The 25001-nt window shown below is 36.9% G+C and overlaps 1 protein-coding gene and 1 long non-coding RNA gene across 2 annotated transcripts; one reads left to right on the forward strand and one right to left on the reverse strand.

Moving 5' to 3' along the window:
- On the forward strand, positions 1-24265 carry LOC5506573 (huntingtin-interacting protein 1-related protein). The gene is made up of 38 exons (XM_001627245.3): positions 1-172; positions 2507-2570; positions 3183-3325; positions 3859-3915; positions 3992-4075; positions 4254-4330; positions 4624-4685; positions 4781-4921; positions 5814-5871; positions 5943-6018; positions 6291-6443; positions 11140-11189; positions 11588-11675; positions 12123-12164; positions 12255-12305; positions 12378-12429; positions 12629-12714; positions 13412-13507; positions 13582-13638; positions 13719-13766; positions 14379-14495; positions 15293-15409; positions 15762-15869; positions 15999-16115; positions 16642-16792; positions 17228-17314; positions 17883-17990; positions 18329-18403; positions 18966-19114; positions 19350-19379; positions 19447-19505; positions 19844-19874; positions 19985-20148; positions 20592-20682; positions 21017-21089; positions 21284-21349; positions 21514-21705; positions 23091-24265. Exons 1-37 carry the CDS (start codon positions 92-94, stop codon positions 21696-21698), a joined length of 3294 nt encoding a protein of 1097 aa, XP_001627295.2. The 5' UTR covers positions 1-91; the 3' UTR covers positions 21699-21705; positions 23091-24265.
- LOC116614221 lies at positions 20456-21516 on the reverse strand. Its single transcript, XR_004294424.2, has 2 exons — positions 21265-21516; positions 20456-21174 (listed from the first exon to the last, which is right to left on the reverse strand). It is a non-coding gene; the product is annotated as an uncharacterized LOC116614221 (long non-coding RNA).
- Positions 24266-25001: the final 736 nt, after the last annotated feature.

Genomic DNA, 25001 nt, shown 5'->3' on the forward strand with positions numbered 1-25001 from the left:
GAGAATCAAAACATTGATCGTATGTCACTTCACAACAACACTTCGACTTCGCTACGAGATGCTTTGAACTTACCACCAGAAATACTTTAAAATGTCCATAAACGTACCGTCCCTCGGTCTGAATAAGAAGCCTACACTTCAGCTGGAGAGAGAAAAGTTGGAGAAAGATCAGGCAAGTTTTGTATTTTCTGAAAAAATTGACTTCTTTTTTTGTGACGGTACATCGTGGCTCGCTTGACTCGCGAGATTGTGTCTAAACATAAGGTCTCTTGTTTTCAAGATTTATAATGATTATAACAATTAAAAAGGTTAGAAATGACCAGCAGTTGTTAGAGAGCGTGGAAAGTATTTCGCTCTGGTTCAGTTATGTTATGATAACATTCCTTACAAGTTTCTCATGTGCAGCAAATGTGCTCGAAGCGGCGAAATTCAAATCCCATGTTCGATAGGAAACAACTTCGATTCGGCGTTATTTTATTAAGCTTATCGGTGACCCATTCAGTCGTTCGCTGCATGTTCACATCTATAAGAATTATGTTGCATTTTGGACCTACAACTTGCAAATGGTAGAAAAATAGACCAATAATGACTGAAAAATAATGGTCACGAATGAAAAACACTCATTCATTAAAATATTTGTCCTGTCTGATCATCGCTTAGAAGTGCCTCTAATTGTCTTTGCCGTTCTTCTTTTATTATCTTAAATGTGCTGTTTGAAATACAAGTAATTTATTTCTCCAGATAACTTTAATGCAAACTATGGAATTAGTGACGATAGTGACCTCACAAAAATAACATTAACAAAAATTCAAATCATGTACTTAACTTATATAAAATAAATTCCAACTAAAGTTTGCGAAAAATGATAGCTGTCATTCCACGACCGTAACAATATTTGGTGACATGCTGTATATGATAGCTGGCTTGCTGGTGCTTATATCTATCAAACGCCAAACTCCTATTTGTATCTGTGATCTCATATGAAAACACTTAGCTGAATATTCCTAATTGGGACAATAAAGTTTACAAGTTAGGCAAAGGTTGATGCCAAGATTATTATTAAGATTATTCTTTATTGATTCAAAATTGCTACGACCCCTAAAGCTACAACCCCCCAAAAATTGCTGTTATTATTTAGTCTTACCTTGTTTCCCAAATGGCTTCACAGCGCAAATGTTTCATATGGAATCAGTAAATCAAATGAGGTAATTCAGCTTTGTTGTGCTTTTCATGAAAGAAATATTCTCATTTGTGTGCGCCAATGAAGAAACCATTTTAAGTCGTCGTTATTTGTCCCATTGAAAATTGTAGTTGCACTCATTTTTCAGACATGCTCCTTTGCCTGAAAAATTATCCCGGGCGAGGAAGAGGTTTTATCAAACCAAAGCATTAGCGTAGCGTGCCAATACAGGTTCATGACAAGTAAATTATAATTTCCAAAGTTTATGAATAGATTGGCTAAATAATAGTTATAAACACCCTTGTTTTGTCGATGTCTGTAGACAACTTGCACCCCAAACATTGCTGTGGCATCGACATTTTTCGAAAGAAAGACAAAGAACAAGTCTCATTTTGTAGAAAAACTTCTAATAATTTCGCAAAGCTGTTTATTTTTTTTAGGCGCATTGTGACAGCTTAATGTCAAATCATTTGACAGAGATGAAACCTGATAGGTTGTAAGGAAATCCCATAAAATGATGTCAGCCTTGATTGGCCCACTTTTTACCGGGCAGTGGAATGGTTTTCTCTGTTATGAAAACTTTCTACAACTCGATACAACTAGAACATGAAGCGATTTCCCGTTAGTTAGCGGGCAATTAAGACTTTTTTGAAGAAACACCCGAAAAGTTTACCGGGTGACTTTCCGGGTTTCTGAGTTTATCACCTAGAAACACAAGTAGTGCTTTTTTATATTTCCAAATTAAAAAAACAACAACAACAACAACAACAAATTGAACTAGCTTATTATTTCATAAGGATCACTGATTCCACATAAAAACTTCCACGCTGTGTAGCTATTTTGGGAAACAAGGTAGGCTAAATAATAACGGCAATATTTTTGGGGTTGTAGCTTTTGGGGTCGTTGCTTTTGGGGTCACACGTTTTAGGTTTTAGGTCTTTGTTTTGTAGACATCCATTTTCACTCTCTCCTATCAGTGATATCCAAGTGCTAAAAATACCTAGATTAGAAAGTCAAATGTTATAAAATGTAATGTAATAATGTAAATGTAAATGTAATAAAATTTCCTTAACTGGAGTAGTCATTTGTGGTAACATATAACCCTCAAGTCTAAAAAAAATGGTTATTAACTAACAGTGATAATATAAATATATATATAGACTCCAGCCTCATGCAGAAATATGCCATTGTGAAATGGAAATCAATGCTAAATAACAGTCTGCCTTCTTTTAAGCAGGTTAAAAGTTACAGGATTTACTAAGAGTGAAACATGCTGTATCTTTTTTATATTTATAGTTAAAATACTTATCTCTTGTTATATCATAGGCTGAGGCCATCGCCAAAGCAACAAGTCCTATTGAGACAGCTGTAAAGGAAAAACACATTAGAAATATCCTTTTTGTACTAGTACTGTAAATGTGTAGTTCATTCCCACATGTTTCTATTTGTTGTATATGATGAATGGTTTTTACTCTTGTCTCCACATTTCTAGCATAGTCTGCGCACACTCTGAAGAGATTCTGGCTACTTGTGTACTTGTTGGTGCACTACACTACACACTATTGGTATAAATAATCTTCAGCATTATAATCAGGAGTTTATTATCATCATTTTTATCCTAGCCTACTAGCTGGCTCTCTTGTGGAAACTGTTTCTGGTGTTTCCTGATTTCTATTGTATACAAAAATGCAAAGGAAGGGGAGTTGTTTTAGATGAAAGGAAAGCCATCCACAAAGGTCTACCCTTTTTCAAGTCCACTGCTTTCACACTTCACCTACTGTGTCGAATAAAAGTGTAGGGGCTATCAAATTCAGTCAATCACAGCTGTTCAAAAAGAAGAGACATGACATGAAGCTACTGTTTATCAAATGCTTTCCCAGGAAAACGAATATGTTGCAGATGCAATCATTTACTATATGCCATTGTGTATCACTCTTAGAACAGTAACCTCCACAATCATCATTCCCACTACCACAAATGTCTTTCCTTGACAAATGTTTACGTGCAATAATTGGAACATGGCAAGAAAAGGGGGCAAGCATCTTCTGGGCATGTCTAGGAAGAATGCCTCTTCCTTCCCAAGTCATCATGTGTTGGAAAGCAATGTTTTTAGTTCACAAACTTTTGCGGGAAGGACATCCTGCGGTGAGTAATCATATAACTTGATAACCTTTATGCTAATCTCATCGCTCTGTAGTGCCTGATGAGCCTCGCACCACTGGGTTTCAGGTTCAATTTTTGTTTCCAACTCTAGTTGAGCCATTTAATTTGCACCCTTGATATGAGAGTTTTTCATCCCCCCCCCCCCCCCCAAAAAAAAAAAACAACAACAACAACAATAAAATCATGACAATGTCTACCGTGCGTTCTGTGATCAATATGCTTCATGGTTACTGTATGGCAATAATCTTAGGCCCCTAACTATGCCCCACATTCAAACCTCCAGAGCTCAATGTCCCTAGATGGTGTTATTAACTTTTTTTTACTGCCATTATTAGGTATTTTTAAAATACCTAATCTTAAAAGATGTTTTTATCTTATTTTGTCTTGTATTGTTTAAACTTTAGAACTACTGAAAGGTGAGTATTTGTGATTTATGCATTTTTAGTTTTACCAAAACAACATTGTTGCAGCACACTTCCTTGTCATCTTATCAGAAATTTGTAATTTTATTACAGGCTTTACAAGAATCCTTCAAATATCGCCAGTTACTCAAGGACATGGAGCAGTTCTGGGTACTATAGGGTTTTGCCTTCACTTTCTATTGACACATGATGAATATTGTGTATACATGTTTTCTTTGTTCAACAGCAACACTCTCCTAAAGGTGGATATGGGGTTTTAATTTCCTACTATTTGAAAGTACTGATTGCAAAGATAGATTTCCACCAAAAGGTACTGTACGTGCTTCAATCAACCCCTCTTTTACCAAATACTTTGCTTGAGGAACTGCTTGATCCCAAATGTTTTGACTTTATAAATGTTTACATTCTTCCAGATAATTGATATCGTAATGTACAAAGGCAGGTTGATCTTTTTCTGGCTGCTAATTGATTGCCATTTTCTTAACTAGAATTCATTCATCCCCGGAACACTAAAGAGCACTACAGGAGGTGATATCCAGTACCCCTCCACTAGCAATGATGACTAGTAAGTAATGTTAACAGCATTAACAGGCTTCTAGTAAGCTCACATACGTCAACAAGTCAAATCCAGGGTAGAGAACATAAGATACTACCCATGTTTCCACCGGAAATCAAACCCATTTCAGAGGCCCAATATTATAAGTGGATCACCTGTTATTTTTAAGATGCATTTACATACATTTTGAGAATGTATCTGTTTTGATGTTTGAGATTAATTCCTATTCCGACCCTAATTTCGTGTGTTCTTGCATGTGTATCCCAATCATTGTCATAATTTGGTGTTTTGATTGTGCAAAGCTTTCAGCTTGCTGTTGAACTCTTCGACTACATGGATACTCTAATTGACCTGGAGAAAAAAAGTAAGTAGGAAATTGTTGGGTAGGGAATGGTTGCAAAGGACTAATGTCACTAAATATCTTGCAGTAATACCACATTTTTTTCTTCTGTTTTTCAGTATTTGCTACCCTAGATCGCTTCAGGTCCAACTCACAAATCCAGGCAGTGCAGTGTAGAATTTGCCCATTTCCAGTAATAATCCAGGAATGCTCAGGGCTTTATGCTATCTCCTTAGACCTAATGCACCGTCTCCATGCAGGTAAGAATTACCTCATTGATTGAAAAAAAAAATTGTTATTCATTTTATTGAAAATTTTCCCCTTTAAAGGGTCAGTCGCACATTCTTTTCAAAGTGAAAGTAGACCGTGAGTCGTCTTTTCTTTGAGAGCAAAATAGATGGCTGAAAGAGTATGTAGATGTGAAATCTGTTTGCATTGCGCCAAATTTACTCACAAGAAGACAATCAAACAGCTTTTAGATAGTGTCCAATAGTTTTTCTGTGCTGGATTGATGCGGTAGCATTCTTGAAAAATACTGCTACCAGTGTGACTGCCCCTTTAACTCATGAAAGCTTGCAAAGCATTTACAAGTTATTGAAGGGACTTCTGTGTCACTCGATCATCGGATGGTTGGATGGTCAGATGGTCGGATCAATCATCCGTAAACGTTTTGTGGTCTTTCTGTGCTTTAGCAACACAGTAATCCTTAGATCATTCGGTGTTTAACTTAGCTTAGCTATAAAAGTACTCAAGCTGTGACCACTGCGGTCATTACCTAACATAGCTGTAAAGTCACTTAGTCCAATTCCATTGAGACCATCATCTCTTTTTTCTGATTTTTTCTGTTTTTTTTTTTTCTTTACCTTTTATAATAATAATTTATTATACTGTTTTGTGATGTGTCATGACATTGAAAAAAAAACAAAGGTATAAGGACATTTTATGTACTCTCGGCATCTTGGAATGTTCATGCTTTGTTCAGTATCCTATCTTTTATGCACAAAAAAATATCTTGGAAAATACATTTGCATTCACGAGTTGGCTCACAGAGCCTTTGATTATCTTCTGTTATTAAGGGCCTTAACTATTTTCGTTTTTCAAGCTCCCAAAACATCAAATAGACAAACATCTATAATTTTTGTTTTGAATCAGGTTTGCCTGATGAGCTACTTGCTGCGCATAGAGAACGCTTCTACCAGCAGTACAAAGAGTAAGGATCCATCTTTCTGCACTGATGGACTTGAACTCAAAGCTGAAATGCTTTTGTCTTTTCCTGTTTAGCTTAAAGACATTCTACTTTGATGCTGGAAACATGGCATACGTGAAAGCCCTCTGTGTTGTCCCTTCACTGTCTGAGGTAAGGCACTGATCTCTTTTTGAATAGCAGTATATTATTCAAATTGTCATACTTTTGAACTAGTTTTGTCCCACTAAAAAAGTGGTTGATTTAAAACTTGTTCATTGTTTGGCATAAGAAATGTGCCTGCTCTGATTTATTACAGGAACAACCTGTGAAACAAGTCTAAAAAATGTGTGAGAAATGATTATTGTCAAATCATGGCAACATTTGACTAACAAGAGATATTTTAAAATTATGCTGTTTTGTGATTATGTGAATGCTTTTTGCAGACACCTCCAGTTTTTGCTAAAATGAGGCAGAGGTCCTCAAGTTTTGAAGCCCCCAGGCCAAAGAGAGATGAAAGCATTGATCTGAAGCGGCAGAGTTTGATGGAGCCCCTCGCAGTAGCTATGAGTGAGCCTCTAACAAATGATGAGCCAGCTGTGAGTATGGCATTCTTTTAAAGAGTATTTTTATTAAGAGCAGAAAAGCAATATATAAAACAGTGATCAATTCTAAACTGGAAAAAAAACCTATTAAGTGGAAACATCTTAGGGTCCTGACCCCGTACGCAGTTCTGCTCAAGGTTAAACCCATCAGCTATCGAGCTATGATTTGGGGTTTGCACGGCGCAGATCTGCGCGGTTTGAGCCAATCAGACGTTATAGATCTCGGTGACATCAAGGAGGTGTTGACATACAATAACCAGACTACTCTGTATGGCATAAATATCTGGTTATTACATGTCAACAGGGGTAAAGCCTTTGTTAATTCTCAAACAAAAGGTAAAACAAAACCTCTGAAAGTCTGAACGAAAACACCTTCCTTTGACTAAATACAATAAGCTAAAAAGGAGCGACATTATTTTCACAGGTCCTCTTTTGTTATTATAGTTTCTCAAATTGATACTTTTTGTGTTTGATATGTGTATTATTTTTAGCTTACTTGAAGGGTGCTAATTTGGCGGGATTGTTTTGGCGCGTTAAGAACAGTGTTCTCAAATACTGGAACTTCCTTCGTGTATCTCCTCCTTAGAGTTAATCGATTAACTCCAATATAATGCCTTCCTTATTTTCTGAGTTTATGATATTTCTTTGAATACCTTGTATCCCAGAGTCCTTGCGTTATTTTCAAATTTCAACTGGAAGCTTGGCAAGCCTTAATCGGCCACGGCAGACTTGTTACTTTGCTTTCGTTGTAAATGCGTATGCAACCATACAAATATCCATCTTTGGTCGCTTAATAGTAAACTCGGAATGATCAAGCCGGCTATAACGCGAGGCAACGCGAGTTGGAGTGCTTATCATTGCAAGTGGTCACAAGACACAAAGCGCAGTCCTGCGCTTGCATTAGCCAATAATGATACAATTATTCACTTCCTTTAGCGCAGGACTGCTCATGTATCAGCGAATCCCGTATTTAGCGTGATATCGGAACCCACGTGAACTGCTACCTAGCGCCTGGTTAATTAACCTGGTTAATCTACTCGGCTTAGTTTCGTATTTTAACTCAAACATATTGATTAAAAATAAACTTCTCACTACATCCAGAGTACTTTTCAATTATCTGTTAAGGACTCGCTTATTTTGAGAAATTTCGGGCTCGTTATGAAAGTAACGCGAAACGGCAAAACTTGAGCGCAGCCCTGCGCTCGCATTAGCCAATAATGATACAATTATTCACTTCCTGTTGCGCAGGACTGCTCATGTATCAGCGAATCCCGTATTTAGCGTGATATCGGAACCCATGTGAACTTCTACCTAGCGCAGAGCAGCTTATGCCCTTGTACATGCCACTTGGTTAATCTACTCTGCTTAGTTTCGTATTTTCAATCAAACATGTTGTTTAAAAGTAAACATGTCTATAGTTATGAAAGTGATGCGAAACGGGAAAACTTGTGAGTTAATTACGAGTTTCGCGCACGACTGCACCGTTTTGTGCTTATCTTTCAATATATTTTGTACTCCACTGTTAGCAAAGCGGCTGTTATCTTATCAAATCAAAAATTAGTATGATCAAGCTGGCTATAACGTATAGCAACGCGAGTTGGAGTGCTTATCATTGCAAGTGGTCACAAGACACAAAGCGCAGTCCTGCTCTTGCATTAGCCAATAATGATACAATTATTCACTTCCTTTAGCGCAGGACTGCTCATGTATCAGCGAATCCCGTATTTAGCGTAACATCGGAACATATTGATTAAAAATAAACGTGTCACTAACACTTTCCCATTTAAAAATGTACTTTCCCATTTAAATGTGTACTTTTGCGAGAGCGTTGTTTTCACGTCCTCAAAACGCGGGTCAACCAATCAGAGACCGTCACTTCAATAGCCTTAATTCAACGCGTCTGGAGAACGCCAGTCAGCCAATGAAATGATCTTGAAATTTGAACCTTCGTGATTCCGCGTTCTTCGACGCGACTTGACCAATCACACGGAATCATTCTTATACCGCAAAAAGGTCAATACAAATAGCCTTCTGTCAACAGATGCAGATTGCCGGTGATAACGATAATTAACGTGGACTAGGGGTCAGAAGAGATCAAATGGAGAAGATGACTTTAGAAAATAAAAGGAGTAGCCTTACATCTTCAAAACTACGTATAGTACTCGAACTTTAACAAGTCATTAAACAAGCTATTTCTAAAACCAACACCAAGGACACTCGAATTGGCTTACCCTAGTAATGACCTTTTTCTTCTTTGCACAGCTCTCCCAGAATCTCTTTTCGCTATACCAAATATGTCATGTCTTTCTGTGAACAATTCACCAAGTGGATATTTTTAGTGTTCCCAGGTCGGACTAATCATACTTGATCTCAATGAACCAAAGACTTGTGATGGCGCGAAACGAAATTGGCGCCCTTTTAGTCCCGTGGCTTGGCTCGATCACGGCTGTATCCAGCCCAAATTTGTCTGCATCCAAATCAAATATTGTTCTTTTTGCCATCGGTTTCATCCAAGAATGACCCATTCGTATTGTTCTCATTATAAAAAGATGCAGGAGAGAAATCTTCTAGCTCACGCTGCACATGATGCCGTGTAACACGAGATCTCAGGGTATGGAATGAATTGGTAAACAATTTACTGTTTCAACAGATTCGGATTATACAGCAAATCAAAGTGCGTTTCCGAACGCAGAACGTGCAATCTGTAATATAGGCGAACTCGAAAAATACCACCGTGTTTCGAAGCAATCACATACGAAAAACCCCTTTAATAAAGCAAACCTCTAACTACTGAAACATCTCACCGAAACGTGAAAGAGGAAGATAGTATACAACATCATCATTTATTGCAAGGAGAACGAATAAAAGCCAATCACATTCCCAATCAGTGCGTTTGCAGACGCAAGGAGTGTCTAGGATCGATTTACAAAGATACATAGGCATGGAAAGCCGGTAAAAATTTTAGTGTACTATGTATCTAAAGTGACTAGCCTTTAAACAATATATCGGCGTTTTCTTACTTTGTAAGTCAAGCAAGCAAAATGTTTTCTTCATTTCACAGAGATTGGACATAGCCATGCGTTATATTTTCTTCTCAATAGACACTCAAGAGTAGGCTTTGAAAACAAACCGGAAACTGTGCGTTTTAAAGACGCAGGCTAGTCAATAGTGTGAAAGAATCTAATTTTCGGTACGAGAAACACATTATGGCGTTTGTAATTGGTTGTTAGAAGACGAGGTTGATAAAACTTTCTTATTCAAACATCAAAAGCAAGCTGTTATAAGTTGATTTACGTCTAGTTATGTGCTTTGGGAAAGCACCCGACTCCGGGACAGATGGAGCACCAAAGGTTGAGCTCTCTGTTGGTGGTCATATGATATGATTAACAAACTGCTATCTTGTAAGCTAGGAGATAAGGCCCGAGCTAGGGAGCTTTGCTCTTGGCACACAAGCATTCCAAGCACCAGTCGAGCAAAAGAGCGCATCAATATAATTCTAGAGAAAAATCAAAAGATTTGAACAGATAATCTGTTTAAAAGAATTTAGCCTATTATCATCCTACAGTATCGTAGATTCATGCATAGGGACAGTCGGATATTACAGCTTGGTGTTACATTTTTTCAACTTGACAAAGTTAGCACGTGGGAGCCCCAGCACATATACCCGCGGCTATTTACTCAAGTTGTGGTTGCTTCGAAACATGATGGTATTTTTCGAGTTCACCTATATTACAGATTGTACGTTTCTGCGTTCGAAAACGCACTTGCTACGTTTTGATTTGCTGTATAATCAGAATCTGTCAATATTTAATTGCAACAACAGCAAATTGTTTATCAATTCATTCCATACCCTGAGATCTTGTGTTACACGCTAAAGGAAGTGAATAATTGTATCATTATTGGCTAATGCAAGCGCAGGACTGCGCTTTGTGTCTTGTGACCACTTGCAATGATAAGAACTCCAACTCGCGTTGCCTCGCGTTATAGCCGGCTTGATCATTCCGAGTTTACTATTAAGCGACCAAAGATGGATATTTGTATGGTTGCATACGCATTTACAACGAAAGCAAAGTAACAAGTCCGCCGTGGCCGATTAAGGCTTGCCAAGCTTCCAGTTGAAATTGGAAAATAACGCAAGGACTCTTCTGGGATACAAGGTATTCAAAGAAATATCATAAACTCCGAAAATAAGGAAGGCATTATATTGGAGTTAATCGATTAACTCTAAGGAGGAGATACACGAAGGAAGTTCCAGTATTTGAGAACACTGTTCTTAACGCGCCAAAACAATCCCGCCAAATTAGCACCCTTCAAGTAAGCTAAAAATAATACACATATCAAACACAAAAAGTATCAATTTGAGAAACTATAATAATAAAAGAGGACCTGTGAAAATAATGTCGCTCCTTTTTAGCTTATTGTATTTAGTCAAAGGAAGGTGTTTTCGTTCAGACTTTCAGAGGTTTTGTTTTACCTTTTGTTTGAGAATTAACAAAGCTTTACTGGAAATATGTTTGAAAATAGATTTATCAAAGTTTTATTCCTGAAATTTTTTTCGGAAAATTAAGTGCCCACAAAATATAGGTAGTAGCAATAAGGTAGATACTGACAGCTCAAGGCATATTTCTTTCTAATGGATGGGATTAATTGTATGCATGGGGGCTTATGTAGGCTTACTTATGTCTTTCAGGCTAACTTTCTCGACCTTGATGGCCCCCCACCTCCCCCTCGGTCAGAGAGGTAGGGTTTAATCTCAAGGGACAAACTGCCCTTTCTTTTGTTGGCAGATATATAGAACCACCAGCTACTATTCTCCAAGCGCTGGCTACTTTTTTTAAGAGTTTTATTTGAACTAATAAAATTAAATTCCACCCCTTACTTATCAATCTCCACTGCCTGTTACTTTGAAACTCGATGAAACCCCTGATTACACCTAATTTTCCAAAGTCAAGTAAAGATTTTTGGCACATTGGTCAGACGTGCACTGATCTTTGTTTCTTTTTTCCAATAAATTCACTGGTGATTTTTCATGTTTCAAACAAAGCAATACTTTATGCACTTTCACAGAAGTCATATCATATTTGTATGTCTAATGAACATACCATATTATGAAAGATCATAAAAACTCATATTTTCAGCTTGCATGATGACAGAGATACTCTCATAGCCCAGCTAAGGATGACGATTGCAGAACTGAGACAGCAGCTTGACACACAGAAAGCTTATGTGAGTTCTTTCTAGCAAGGTATCAGGTATCATAGAATAACACTTCTTTCAAGTCTTACTGATAGTGACGGCTTGTTGAGCTTGGTGTGGCCAGTCACGCAGCCTTTTCTTACCAATAAATCTTAGAATTTTGAATATGATAGCTATGCCTAGGCACATCCTTTGTAGTTTTGGTGGTATGAAGTTTTGGGCTCTTCCGACAACACCCCCTGCCCACCCTTTATTGCTGAGTACGCCTCCCCCTTTGGGAGGTACTTTTCCACAACCCTTGTCTCAAGGGGAAGGAACCCTCCTGGTGATAATGAAGCACCTCCTATTAGCACATCACTTACTACATACTCTTCCATGAACACTACCATGGTTGCCCATATAAAAGTACTTGGACACATGCTTTCATATTCTATTCTGAATAAATGTCCCTAAGCTAACTGTGCTTTTTAATTCTAGTCAGACTCAGTTGAGGTGTCACTACGAGCTGAAATTCAGAGGGTAAGTAACCAACTTTAACACACAACTGGGAATTCGCTTTTAATTAGACTGTATTGAGTAATGTATTCTGGAACTGATTTTCTGTAATAGCTTGAGGAGCAGCTGGCTGAATATAAGCACATTTCCGAACAAACTTGTGAGGTAGGTACACTGTACTTTACATTTTTGCCATACTATGGGACATTATATTAATATCTCCTTCTTTTCTTCCAGGAAAATGTCACACTTAGAAAAGAGCTGGAAGAAAGGGAAGAGGACAAGAAAGGTATTGTCCCATTTAAGTTTCAATTGCACGATCCATGATCGCTCTGGAATTATATCCATCATACAATAGAAAGGACTCAGTTCTATTTCTATGCATCCATTAATGCGGGGTGAGGGCTGAGAATGGAAATTTGTTTCTGGTGTTTGTTATAATAGTTGTGCAATATAATATATAGTAAATTGGTATTCTCTTACCACAGGTGCTAGTGCTAGTGAGGAAAAATTCAGCAAGCTAAAAACCATGTACAGTAAACTACGTGAGGAACACATCCAGTTGCTAAGAGGGGTGTGTACTTACTGTGAACCGAAATATCCACATTTGGACTGAGTAATGCATAAAGGTGTCTGTTTTATTGGGTCAGTACGGAGCTCTTACAAGCTGCAATTTGATTGGGCAAATGAACAATATCCGCACCTCGACACAAAGAACGAGAAGAATAGAGACAAAAGAACTCCTTTGTAGAACAAAGATAATAGGAGACAAAGCAGCTGCGTACTTACTCGTTTTATTCCCAGAAAACCAACAATTCTTCTCTCATGGGGTCCACTCTTGAAATTCTATGAAGTGCAGATTGTGTGACCTATCTCTAATAATTGGTGGCCTTGGGAACAGTGCCGTAGCAGGCCCCGTAAGATTGGGGGAGGGGCATTATACAGAAACATTGAGAAAATATTTTTTTTTTTTTTGGGGGGGGGGGGAACAGCCACACTGCTAATTCCATTTTTTTTTTAATATTTGGGGGCACATGCCCCCAGTGCCCCACCCCCTGCTACGGCCCTGAGAAATCAGGGCTGTCCCTAAGGGATTACCCTGCCATTAGGCTAGGGTATTGAGATGGTTATGTAAAGTAGGTTAGCACAAAATAAAGTACAGTGGAAGTGTACAATTTTAAGTCATTATTAAGCTGGTCTTATTTTTTTTTCAGTGTTTAGGGACAACCTTGGTAACTGATCTGTATAGTTTTAATTTCCATGTTTTTTAGAATGCTGAAGTGAAGCAAAAGCTGAGTGTTTCCGAGAAGACTTGCACAGAGTCATCTAAGCAAGCAGAGGAATTACAGCAAGAACTTGAACATAAGGTAACCCAAATATATAACCACAATATCATAACTACTGGCTTGACATAACAAGAATATTTTATACCTCTCTGTAGGCAGGAGAGTTACTTGAGGTGTACCAAAAAGCAGAAATGATGGAACAAGGCAAAAAGGTAAAATCTCCAAGTGATCTTTCTCTGCTACCCTCACATTTGGAATGTTGCTTCACTAAGAGACATCTTTTTTTTCTTAGGAAGCAGAGGAGACGTTAGAAAAGTTAAATAATGACCTAGAAATTAAAGTAAGTGGTCTGTGTTTAGCAATCTGTAAATAAATTATGCGATACTCATAGCAAAAGCAAACCACAAACAACATTTCCATGCATTGATGGGATGGTTATTGTGGTAGAGTACAAAGAAGGTTCACATATCTGGCCAAAAAACCATGAGGCATTCTCTGTCAGAATCTTACTATCAAAGTCAAATGTTTACATTCTATCTCTTACATTGTGTTAGCAACATGTTTTTTTCAGGTCACATTTTCCTTTGATTTATACCCAGCCAATGAGGTGAAAAAAATCCATTTGATAAATTGCCTTGAGCCAAATAATATTTCATAATTCCTTATTCTAATCTGACACTAGAATCTTGGAACCTCTATACCAAAGAATAAAATAACAATGGTCTACACAAAAAAAGTTGTTCTGAAAATATATGGCAAAATACAATATGCTTACAGCAATTGAACACTGAAAAAATTAAATCAAGCAGAAAATTCTGTGGTCAGACCAAACTAAAAACTTCCTTTTGTTTATGAAATGAGGTACAAATTTACCAGCGTCTATCCCTACAGGTAGCTGAGAGTACTAACCATACTTGTATAGGAAATGTTAAAAATCCTGTGCCATCTTCAGCTCACAAGTCTGAATGCAGAGCTCGATAACTTGACTAAATCCAAGAAACAGGAAGAAGAGGCCAGAATATCAGCGGAGGAGCTAGTTGAACAAACTCGCAAGGAGATGGAAATGAAGGTATATATACCATATGTATGCTGCCTTCTATTGGTCAGGACTGCTTTTTCCCACTTTTTATGTGTTTTATTTTTTATGTATTTTATTTTTTGTGTTTTATTTTTTTATGTGTTTTATTTTTTTATGTGTTTTATTTTTTTATGTGTTTTATTTTTTATGTATTTTATTTTTTATGTGTTTTATTTTTATGTGTTTTATTTTTTTGTGTTTTATTATTTTGTGTTTTATTTTTTTATGTGTTTTATTTTTTTATGTGTTTTATTTTTTTATGTTTTATTTTTTATGTGTTTTATTTTTTATGTGTTTTATTTTTTATGTGTTTTATTTTTTATGTGTTTTATTTTTTATGTGTTTATTTCAGAAAATAATATTTAGATAGGAGAAGCATTTTTTTGCAAATTTTTATTTTTTTAATAAGCATCATAGTTTTGGATTTTTTTTTCTTTGTTTTTGTTGATTTGTATTTGTGTTCATCACAGGCAGCCCTTATATGTTCTGCTTATATGTTAGCGGAAAAAAAATGCTTTATCGTGAAAAATAAAACTTTAGGCCATGTAATATTGTGTTTGAGTCTTCCTTTATTTCAATTTTGCCAATAGAATGTCAGTAGAGTGAGTTTGAAGCCCACTACAAATTGTGTTTTTTACTGTATGTAAATATAGAAAAGGCTGGGGACCCCATATGCTAAAGTGTCAAACCATGAAGCCGTCTAGCACACTACTATTGGAGGGATTTCAAAAAAGGAAAAACATCATTTGTGTATGAGATTTTGTGGCTAAAAGTTTTTACTTACATAGGTTGCTGCATTAAATAAAGAAATAGAGTCCTTGTCTGAAAGTAAGGGAGAAACAGAACTGCAGAAACAAAGCTCTGAGGAAAACTTCAAAAGGGAACGGACGCAAAATGAGCAGAAGGTACAAACACTATACATTCTACTGTATCATTTACAGATGAATAATCACAGTAAAAACTACGGAATTATTGTTTTCTATTTCTAAATTTTAAAAGGTAAGGGTTAGGATTCTCATTTTCAAACTACTGTAGGGCTGTGTAGGTCTGAAAAACCAGGATCGACCCTGAACCTCTTTTTTACTACACAAAGAGACAACACTGATTCTTTTGTGTGTGCTAGTGGTTTTGGTTTCAGATCATATGATAATGCACCCACAATTAATTTTTTCTAGTCTCCTGTGCAGCCATTCTTATCAAAATTGATTTGATTTAAAAAAAAAAAAGTGGAACTCTGATTCTTTTTACTATTTACAGATTTCTGAGCTGAATATTGAAATATCAGAATTATCAAAGAATTTCCAAGAAGCAAAACTACTAGCTGAAAAAACTATTGAGGAGCTGAAGAGAGAGAATGAGGAAAGGGTATGTGATTCTTTTGATCAATTTTTGTTTGCTGATTTTTTTTTTAATATGGGATACATCTCCCAGCTTTGCAAAATTAAGATTATAAACAATATGCAATTATAGACTAGTTTGCTGATACATTCTCAGGTCTCAACTCTTACAAGTGAGCTAGAAAGCACCATTCTTATCAAGCAGCAGCAAGAAAAAGCAAGATTAGCAGCTGAACAATTGGTAAAACAGGAGAGAGAAGACCATCAAAATAAAGTGAGTTTTCCAAGAAAATTTGGTATAGCTGCAATATGTTTCTCAGACATCCAGTATTACCACAATTCTTGTAGGTTGTTGTAATTCTCTTAATTGTTCTCACCACAGTTACTGGCTTTTATTCTTGCTGCTGCTATTGTTGGTGGTGGTGGTGAAATTGTTGTTATCATTGCTGTGTGCTGTAGTTGCTGCTTTTGGGTGCTGTTTGCTTGTTCAAATGTCTAAATATTAAAGGGAAACTAGGCTTTGGAATGGCCTGTTATTTCTTGCTCTCCTCTTAGGCCATCCACACTGGACTTTAGACTTGGCACTGCGCTGCCCACTGACATATTGTACAATAGGTTGCGCAGTTTATTAAAGTGAAGTGAAATAGCCTTTCATAGCATTATTGTGTTTAAGAGGACATTATTATTTGCATGTGTGAATAGAAATTTGTTTAATATCAATGCTGTCGACATTCCTTTTATGCCTTTGATTTCTACTTACTCAAAGATTTTCTGAATTTTATCTTCATCCGTTTTCTCAGTTATCAGATGAGAACCAGAGAAGACATGAAGATGAGGTCTACCTTGCACATGCTCTGGTAACTTCGTCTGTTGAAGAAGGCAAGCGCATCATCCAGGACACATTAGCCCAGTTTGACAATCCTCACCACTCTTCAACAACATGTACTGCAGGTGATTTACTCAACTCATCAGGGGCGGATCTTGTTTTTCGCATAAGGAAGGTTTTTCGCATAAGGGGTTTGGCTTTAGTGACAAGGGGAGGGGGTATTTTTTTTGTTACATATGGCTTTCTGGCAGCCCAAAGGGGGGGTTTTAACCCCCCAAATCATCCCCTAGATCTGCTATTGCTCATCATAACTAGGGTTGTTCCTGTGGAGCTTGTCTGCCAGCTGGCGAGGATATAGGACCAAGGTGACATGCAGGGTTTAGGGACAACTCATCATAAATTGTCAAGATCACTTTATAGCTGAGCTCAAGTAATTGTGGCTTGTGGTCAACATATTATTGGCTGCACTTGTTGGATCATCATTTGAAACCACAAGTACAGCAAACAAAACTATTAACCAAACCATGTAATGTTGAATGTTTTATGTATGTATTTTCCAGATTATCTACTTAGTCGCTTACATGGGACCCCAGATGATCTTGACAACATGGTAACGACTTTTAAAGCATATCAGACAAACCACAGAGGTACACACTCCTGACCCATTTGTTAGTTACATGGTAGAATAATGATCTGATTATTTATTACCTATCCTGAATCTATGGCCCTTGAAAGTACCCTATTTCATCACAAATATCTATAGCACCCTGTGAGTAATAATATATATTTCCCTACCATTCCTAAAAAAGAATCCATACTTGAATATACACCTATACATCACAATTCTACAGTTTTAGACTATTTAAAACAAGATGAGATTTAGAATTGTTTTTGCCAAAATTTTGACCAGAAATTTTTCTAGATTTACGGGTTATTGATATGTTAAAACAAACTCAGGCCACTTCCTCTATATGTGCTCCTTTATGCCTGTGCACACTACCTAGGCAGGTAGCCAGAATTTGAGGGGGGGGGGGAGGCTGCAACGGCAATGATGTATGATGTGCAGAATGTATGAAATTATTCCTCAATAAAGAAAAGACCACTTTTTGACAGTTAAAGGGAAGGTGTACTAACCTAGCTATGTGACAAAATAACTTTTACTTGTGTTCTTGATGGTTCTGTCAAGTTAACTGAGTCCTATGCTGTTAATTGCAGATGTTAGCAAATTCCTGACTAGCATTGGCTCGTTCTCACACCACCTGGCTGACTGTCTAATAAATGCCAAAGCCACGTCACACATGGCGCCGTCAAAAGAGGCAGAAGGTTTGTTGATAAGCATTACCAGGACACAATTCTCACAGATTTTCCAAGACTCCCAAACATTGCCCTTGTCCTCTGGTCTACTGGATTTTAGATGCATCCAGTTACAAAAACGTTGGTGCCATTTTTAAAACAGCAATGTTAACAGTTTTCAAAGTTGAAAATTTTAAAATTATGTATGTGGGATCACATTTTTTTTAAACTGCAGAGTAGTGCCATCATTAGGTTATCTTTTATTATTTTTGATGAGCACCTGTTACCTATACATGTGATAATATTTTGCAAATCTAGCAACTCAACTGACTTGTAAATAAGAAACATTATTCTCTTTCTCTTGGCAGAACTGACATCATTCAGTGAGTTGTCAGGGAAGAAATCACTAGAGCTTCTTGACCTGATGAAGACAAAGGATGCAGGTACCTGTGTGAAGTATCCTATTTAACCCAAGAACTACTCTTAGCCTTTTAGATGGATAGCAAAATGTACAACAGTGTTGCTGGATGTGATTTTAATCAAGATGAAATTCAAGAGAACCTTTTTGGATGGGGGGTTGGGTAATTTGAGCCATAATTTGTGGTTGAAGAGTCCTCAAATATATGGTATGCTGTCCCTCGAAAAGTTGTTTTTTACAGTGGCAACCTTTACAGCTTTGTGAATTAAAACAATTAAACCCAATGAGGATTGTGAGAACATCTGGTGATTAACATAAACTGCACTAGCCAATCAGCGAGGCAAAGAGATGAATTTCACATCAAAGCACAACAAAATTGTCCTAGTTAGGAAGTTCAGGTCATTTAAGCTGTGATATTCCCTTGCATATTTGGCTATTTTGTTAAAACTTTGTCTGGTGTCCATGGTATAGTACTGCATGTCACACTATAAATCTGTAATGGTTTGCAAAGTCTATCCAGGAAAACAATGTAATATGTAAAATCCTTTTATCCAATAAAAATGGGGATTTCTGTTTTTTTGTTTCAGACCCAGAGGTTGTTGCTGCTAATGTTGATGAAGTAAAGAAGGGAATAGAGGAATTATTACGTGTTTCCCAGGAACTTGCCCCCAAGGAGAAGGACAGTGCAGACGCTATAAGTAATGCTGTGGATAATGAGATCAATGCAACTGCAGAGGTTTGTCCCCTCTTGGATACCATCAATCTTTAGATGGTGGAATGTTTTGTTATCACACAGAAATTCCAGAATAATAAATCTGTATTGATGTGCTCAATAATTCCCTAAGTCTATAGTTTAAAAAATGGGGAAAGGGGTAGGTGGGAGACAGTTTCCCAAAACATGCAAACATGTTTTAGTGGCTCATCTTGTTCAATTAATCGTAAATATCCATCTAAATTATTTCATGTTTCAGCTTGTCGCAGATGCTGCTGCTAGAATTGAGGTGAGATAAGTGTTTATCTCTTTGTATTCATAGAGAATATGCATACTGATTTGTGTGACATTTTTAGGAAATGTTAAACAAGACCCGGGAGAAATACACTGGAGTTCAGCTAGAGGTCAATGGAAGGTGAGTGTTGCATAAGTAGTACTAAGAGGAGGGAATATTTTTGGGAGTTGAAAACTTTGCTTGAGACTTTGGGAGAAATTATTTGGTGCTTAGCATTTTGCCCATAATATAGAATGATGACCTCTGTAATAGTAAGTCAGTAATAGAAAGTGTTTTATGATGTGTAGGTGCATTGTAGTATAATTCTTATCCTTTATATTTGTTTTAAATGTGATTTGTATCAAAGTTGAGGCTCTGACCCCCCTCCCTTTATCCAGTCATTTATGTGGCCAGCTAATCTAGTATTGTTGATAAAAGGCTTTAAATCCCATATCTATTCCTTCAACCTCTCTTTACAGAATTTTGGATTCATGTACTTCACTGATGCAGGTAATGTCTAGTAAAAATACAAGATTTCTACTCAGTGACAATAGACCAATCAAATTGTTCGCTATGCTTTCATAAATGTTTTTTTTTAATTTTATTCTTTTATTAACCAGGCCATCAAGGTTTTAATCTTGAAATCCAAAGATTTACAAGAGGAGATCGTTGGCGTAGGGAAGGGTACTGCCACTGCAAAGGAATTCTACAAGCGACATCATCGCTGGACTGAGGGTCTCATCTCTGCTGCTAAGGCTGTTGGGTGGGGCGCTAAAGTACTGGTGTAAGTATAAATGGAATGTGTCAACTAGAAGAGAAATTGTTCAAAATTAGCTATTTCTAATGGCCTGATTTGTAGCAACTGTGTGAAGTATAAAACATAGTTTGTCGAAATTTCTTCTTGTGAATTATGGTGGTGCTGTTAAGAGGTTTCAAATTAAAGGTTAGTAAAAGGGAGGAATGTCATTTTTTTTAGAACAAGCACTTTGATTATAACTCATCTGCAAGCAGCAAGCATTTTAAAAAAATTGGCAAGCACACTGACTTTCTGTAGTAATAAAATACACATAAGCGATAACAAAACCGTCTCATTATAAGACATTTTGATCAAGTTTAATTAATTTTGTATAACATGTTATGAAATAATGTGGGGTAGGGGCTGGAACAAGCGTCACCCCAGAAGCCTTCTGTAGCATGTGATGACCTCGGTTTCTATATCTTATCCAGGGATTCTGCCGACAAGGTGGTTCTTGGTAAAGGCAAATTTGAGGAGCTTGTGGTGGCATCTAATGAAATCACTGCAAGCACAGCACAACTGGTATGTACCTAAAGCACAATTATTGAACCTTGAAGAAGAATTACATTTTATAGAGAAGGCAATATTTGTTTCCATTTAAAAATGATCGGAACAGCTAAACAGCTAAGTTCTGGCTCAATCATCAAAAATCACACAATTGATTCCTATTAGTTCAAATGAGGAAAGTCAGAAAGTTGTTTTTAGCAGTATCGACCAAAGCTCACAGAATATAGAAAATCTCTCACTACCTGACTTTTGATTAAAGCTGTGTGACCCAAATAATAAGTTAGTAAAATATGATGATCTATGGCAAATGATAAGTTTAAACACTAACTATTCACTGTTACAAACCCAGGTGGCAGCCTCACGTGTGAAGGCTCATCGAGGCAGTAACAAGCTCCAAGCTCTACACGGGGCTTCTAAAGATGGTAAAACACTTTCCAATAGGCCCAGACTCTACTCTGCTTGGGCACATCTGGGCACATTACATAATGCATTTTTGGGTTGAATCCCCTGTTGTATAGAATACTGTGTTAATTTCTTGATTTTTTTATAAAATGAAATGGAGGCTTTTCCAAAGATTGAGAAAGCTATTGTACTCACATTTTACTTTTTGTTTTAGTTGTCGAGTCTGCTGCTGGAGTTGTAGCTTCTGCAAAAACAGGAGCTGAGATGATTGAGGATAGTAGTAAGTGTTAAGCTCTGTTTCTTTATAACCATCATTTGTTCCCTTTTTACATATTTTCATTAAGAGGGGAGTTCTGTGAAAACTTTTGCTTTCTTACCGATTTGACGATGTTGGTATCTGTGAAGAAAGAAAGAAAAATCAGATTTGTCTTGCTTTGCATTTAGAAACAGTACCTGATTACTCCAAGTTGACTCTAACCCAGGCTAAAAGACTAGAAATGGATTCCCAAGTGCGTCTTCTAGAGCTGGAGAGTAACCTTACCAAGGAGCGGGAAAAGCTTGGACAGTTACGCCGGATCCATTACCAACTGGCGGCAGCTGAGGAGGAAGAGTCAGCTTCGCAAGATTGATTGACAGGTTGTGTTGTAGCATATTGCCCTGTTATAGAAATCATTTTTGTTTTGTCTACTTTTTTGGTATTCTTGTTTTTCTTTAATATTCTAGCATTCTTGCAACAAAGGTAAATTGTATAGTTTGATTGTAGAACACGATTTTCTAAAAAAAAATTGAGTTAAATATTGAGCACTCAACCGGCCTGTACCGGCTTTGAGAAATACCCACAACCCCAAAAAATCATAAATGCAAAATAAACACAACAAGATGAAGATACTCAGGCATCAGTCAAGGGATAAATGGTCTTGAAGATATGCATCCATCCAAGGTGCTGGCAACTACTCTTAAGCCAAATAATAGCACAGGTTCTTTGACAAATTTCAAATCGAACAAGGAAAGAAAAGCAGAATCAGCCCCTCTCAATAAAACGCTCAAAATACCACACAAGGGAGAGAGATCAGCAAACACAGCTCAAGACACAAATAGATACCTTTATTCTAATCCTCCAGGTTCATTTCCATGGCCTCAAAACACAATGTCCACTCCTTGAAGGCTTGTAAAACCACTTGGGTGCCTTTACGGATTGCAAAGCATTCTGGGAGATCCAGAAAAAAAAAATAACAAGGGGAGGGCCAGTCAACACTCCTCTCCCCAAAGTCAGATGTTTTTTATAAGTCTTTTCACCCCGAAGCCAAACGAATCAATTCCAGGTCATACAGACCCAGAATAGCAGTGTAAACAATTTTGGAATCAATTTGGTTTCAGAAAAGACAGCATTTAGGAGAGCTGTGGTGATTCATTAGAAAATTATTTTCTCATCCGGGCAAAGCCAAACAAGAAAAAATCATCGCGAATCCACCTTTGCTTGCAAATATCCATAAGCAAAGCACTCAATTATGCCCCAAAAGACTTCATGATGTCCTGAGACACTCTCCTAATATGCTCATAGCTGTATTTTTGATGAAAAATACAAGCAACCATCAACTTGTGCTGGCTTCAGCACAACGACGAGGGATTAAAAGTGGGGACCGCAAAGCACTGTTGGAAAGCTTGGATACCGCTGACTAGGTGCAGCTGTGTTTGACTTTGACAGGCTGTATAAAACTCAGAATAGGGGGGGAGGTATCTGTTTTCAGTCTGTTTTTTGTAAATTCAGCTCAAAAATAGCCAGAATTCAATGGGTTAAAAGATGTTGAAAGAATAAGGAATCAAGATTTTGTTACTAGTGATGCAAAGGATTTTGCACATATTGCATGCTTTTTGTTTAGCTGTTTATATGATTTGATGATTTCATTTTCATGAAACATGTGAAATGGATATATCATGTTTTTGCAATCAAACTATTCATTTTAATTACCACAGTTCATCACTGCAAATGTAACATTTTTCTTATTGTTGTGATATCACAGGGAGCTCCTCATCATCTAGAAGTCAAAAGAAATAAGCACTGGATCTTCCCAGCTGTAGAGACTTCTAGGACTTCATTTGAACAGGTCAGGCAAAGTTTAGGCTTTATCTTGTAGATTATAGTGAAGAATAGCTAATGGTATACAAGATATCCTGGAATTTAGAGTGGGTCCCAGTAAAATCGAGCTAGACTATGGGAGATTCAGATGCATAAAATATTGCATGGTGGCTGGATGGGGTTAATGGTTTTTCACTGGAAGGGACCTATTGATGCTGTAAAAATGGATATATATTTTTTTCACTAACTGCATAAAAACACCACAAATTTTAACAACTACATCTAAGTTAAAAGAAATATGCAAAAACACGGAAAATAATGTTGAAAAAAATCAAAGTGATTGTCTGCAGAAACAGTACTGCACATAAAAGTATACACTTTGCAGTAAAGGGTTGGGAGGGGGGAGAGTTGAGGTTTGAGATATGGGGGTCCTCAAATCCGATGATTGATTTAAAAAAAAAATAGACTCATGCATCTGCTTGGTTTTATCTTAATCTGCATGATATCTAAGCCAAAATCCATCATCAGCAAACCTATTCACCCCCACACCCCCCCCCCCCCCCTCAGTGTAATGCCCAAAAACCTGGCATGAATTCCACCTCCTCCCTTACTCATACTTACACCTGTAACTTAAACAAATCTAAATTCAAAAATTGCTTTCCAAAATTACCCTTGTGACTACCCTTTAGTTTAAGCATTGGCACAAGAAGCACTCCTTTTTTTTCGTTTTAAAATTCATACTTGCATACATACTATGAACGGATGATCATTTCTTGAACAAAATGTTGAAGCAGAACAAAGCTGTCTGTTTTTTGTCATTAATATTGTTTATTCCTGCTATAAGCTACCCCAGGCCATGATAAGCCAGTTTTGGGGGGCCCCATGTGGGTTTTCAGTCTTGTTTTCCCGAACTGTTATTGTTCTCAAGGATGTGATATACCCCTTGTCAACATTTTAATGTTGATTTGTGTCTTATTAAAATAAAGCACATGGCCAGTCTTTAGTAATTTTAATTGAATATAATTTTATTAATATTTGCATCAGCTAAATAATGGTACCTTATTTGTACTGTATGAAAACAAGATTAGATTTGAATAAATTCTTGAAGTGGTAAATCAACATGTGTGCCGAGTTGATTGTTTTGTTGGCTGAGACTTGAAAGACAGTGCAAACTAGCACTAGTACTTAAATTGCCTTCAGAATATTTATGAATATTTTCCCTTATCTTTTTTCTGTTCCATGTTATGATATACAATCTTCCGGAGCTCCTCTTTTTAGAATTCCTAAAGAAATTGATACCTTTCAACACTTTGTAACTACTCCTTTTAATAGCCCCAATTGTCAAAATCTGCAACATTCATAATTTTAACCACCACACACAACAACGCTAAAAAACACTCATAAAAAAAAGTAAAATACCACTAGATAGGACAAGTACCTGCTATGTGGTTACAAATGTCCCCCTTAAAACCTTGGTTATGGGCCTTAATAAGTAAGAAAAGTATGCTGCTATAAGTATGCATTAATAATGATATAAAGTTTTTTGTAAAATATGTATAGTATAAAGTTGCCTACAACATTGGTTTAAAAAAAACCCATTTGTTTTGGGGAAAAAAATATCAGATTAAATTTTTTGCACTTCATCAAAAAGTCTGAAGGAAAAACTTTTGTAAAATTGACAATAACTATGCCTGTTATATAGCTTAAAAACCTGCCAGCCAGCTCTCATTTGGAATATTGGCTAGACATTAACAGCTCACACCTTGTTGAGGTAAAAGTGCGGCCAGGTGTGTAGTGGGTTGATACTAAAAAAATAGGGGACTCGCTTCCAGCTCTTATATTTAAAAACAATTTT

This window comes from Nematostella vectensis, chromosome 4 (genome assembly GCF_932526225.1).
Source record: "Nematostella vectensis chromosome 4, jaNemVect1.1, whole genome shotgun sequence".
In the NCBI taxonomy this organism is placed as follows: Eukaryota; Metazoa; Cnidaria; class Anthozoa; order Actiniaria; family Edwardsiidae; genus Nematostella; species Nematostella vectensis.